General features: G+C 47.5%; 1 protein-coding gene across 1 annotated transcript in view; it reads right to left on the bottom strand.

Annotated features, from left to right (window-relative positions):
• The window catches only part of Cbfb (core-binding factor subunit beta), a 65,993-nt gene extending 65,902 nt beyond the window's left edge, over positions 1 to 91 (bottom strand). The window contains exon 1 of the mRNA XM_010612370.2: positions 61 to 91. Within this exon, the coding sequence (XP_010610672.1) occupies positions 61 to 91 (31 nt within the window). The remainder of the gene's footprint in view (positions 1 to 60) is intronic.
• Between the last annotated feature and the right edge of the window lie 1,899 nt (positions 92 to 1,990).

Below are 1,990 nucleotides of genomic sequence, written 5' to 3'. Positions count from 1 at the left end.
GCTGGCCCCACCCCCTCCTCGCGCGCCCGCCCGCCTCAAACTCCTGCAAACAAGACGTACCATTCACAACTCTGTGGCCCGCGCCGCGCATGCGCTACCCGCCGTCTTGCGGGGCGGCTGGGCTGCAAGAAACCAGGACTGCTTCCGCAGCGTAACTCCCTTCCTCTTACCTGTCCGCAGGCCACTCACACAGTGTGCAGTTATCCTTGTGGGGAGTCTCCTGCCCTTTGGCAACTGAGAGTTGCCCCGCGTGTCTCTTTTTCCGCCCTTACTTAGCTATCTGGAACTTCTGGATTTCCTAGCCACGCGGAGGGACCCCATATTGCTTTTTCAAGGCAGGGAAACCTAAATCCCTGACTACCTTGTAGCCCCAAACCCAGGGGAGGAGTGTAGACTGTGCACATTGAAGAGCAAAAGTGAAAGCAGGCCAGTGCCAACTGCATCATGGTAGAAAGGTAGCTAATGGACTCGGACTGGCCTTAGATGGGATCCCACGTAGTTTCATTGCCTGCTGAGTAGGACCTTAGGCATGTACTGAGCTGCTAAGTCCCAGATTCCTAATTTCTAAAATGTAGACACACTTGTAAGCTCAGAGTGCTAGCATTAGAGTCTTTATGTAAGTCTAGCACATGATGGGTTCTAAATTTTAAAAAAAGTTTTTTTTGTACCCCGTATTGAACTCATGCCCGTATTGACGAGGCAGGCGACAAAACCACTGAGCCAATCCCTGGCCCTTGTTTGGTTTTTTTTGAGACTCTTGTTATGTAGTCCAGGCTGTCCCTGGACTCACTATGTAGCTCTGGTTAGCCTCAAATTTACAGCAGTCCTCCTGCCTCAGCTTCCTGAATGCTGAGATTACAGGCGTGCGCCACTAAAGCCAGCTAAATTTTAAATTTCTAAAGAACCAGCTAAGAGCTGGGTGTGGTGGTGCACATCTGTAATCCCAGCACTTGGGAGGCTGAGGCAGGAGGATCGCTGGGAGTTCGAGACCAACCTGGGCTATATAGTGAGTTCCAGGTCAGACTCAACTACATAGTGAGACCCTGTCTCAAAAAACCAAACAACAACAACAACAAAGAACCAGCTAAACTGGGCATGGTTTTTTGTCAGTCCAGCACTTGGGAGGCTAAGGAAGGAGGATCGCAATTTCAACTCCAGCTAGGACAATTTAGCAATTTAGCGAGACCCTGTCTCAAAGTAAAAGGACTGGATTTGGCTCAATGCAAAGGCCCTGGGTTCAGTCTCCACTGCAAAAAGAAAGGGTGGTGGTGGGGGGTAAAATTATATCTACATGGGTCAGGGGTTTAGCTCAGTAGCACTGCTCCTGTCTTGCAAGCACAAGGTCCTGAGTTTGATCTCTGGTGGGAAAAACAAAAAAGCAACCCAAAGCTATATATATCTATGTCTTGCCAGTCCATATTTTTATCTAAATGTTCAATTAAATACACAAAACAACATCTACAAGTTCTAAGGAAGTCCAAGCTGGAGAAAAACTGACACCAGGTTTATGATAGTAGGTTCAAAGTTGGTCCAAAGTAAATCCTAATGTTCCAGTTTATCAAAAACTCAGTCCAGGGGATTTAGCTCAGTTGTTCTACCACCTGCCTTGCAAATGAAAGGTCCTGAGTTCAATCCCAGATATAAAAAATAAATAAACCAAATCAACCTGTTGTACAGATGTGGAACTGAGCTAGGATAACTAATTGTCTTGTTTGCCAGAGACTGTTCTGGTTTTCATGATGAAAGTCTCATGTCTCCCAGGAAACCATTCACTCTCTCAGCAAACTGGGATGATTGGTCAGCCTCAAAGGCCTGGAGTGAAACCTGTAGACCAGCTGGCCATGATGGCATGGATATGTGGTCCCAGATTCTGGGGAGGGTGATGCAGGAGCATCGTTTGAACCCAGGGATTGGAGACCAGCATGGACAGCGTTGCCAGATTCTGTTGAAAGCAAGCAAGCAAGCAAGAAAAGAAAGGAAGGTATACCTG

This window comes from Fukomys damarensis, unplaced genomic scaffold, assembly GCF_012274545.1.
Source record: "Fukomys damarensis isolate Sample0158 unplaced genomic scaffold, DMR_v1.0_HiC HiC_scaffold_32, whole genome shotgun sequence".
Classification (NCBI taxonomy): domain Eukaryota; kingdom Metazoa; phylum Chordata; class Mammalia; order Rodentia; family Bathyergidae; genus Fukomys; species Fukomys damarensis.
Note: the sequence above shows the minus strand (reverse complement) of the source record. Positions and strands in the feature narration are given on the sequence as shown.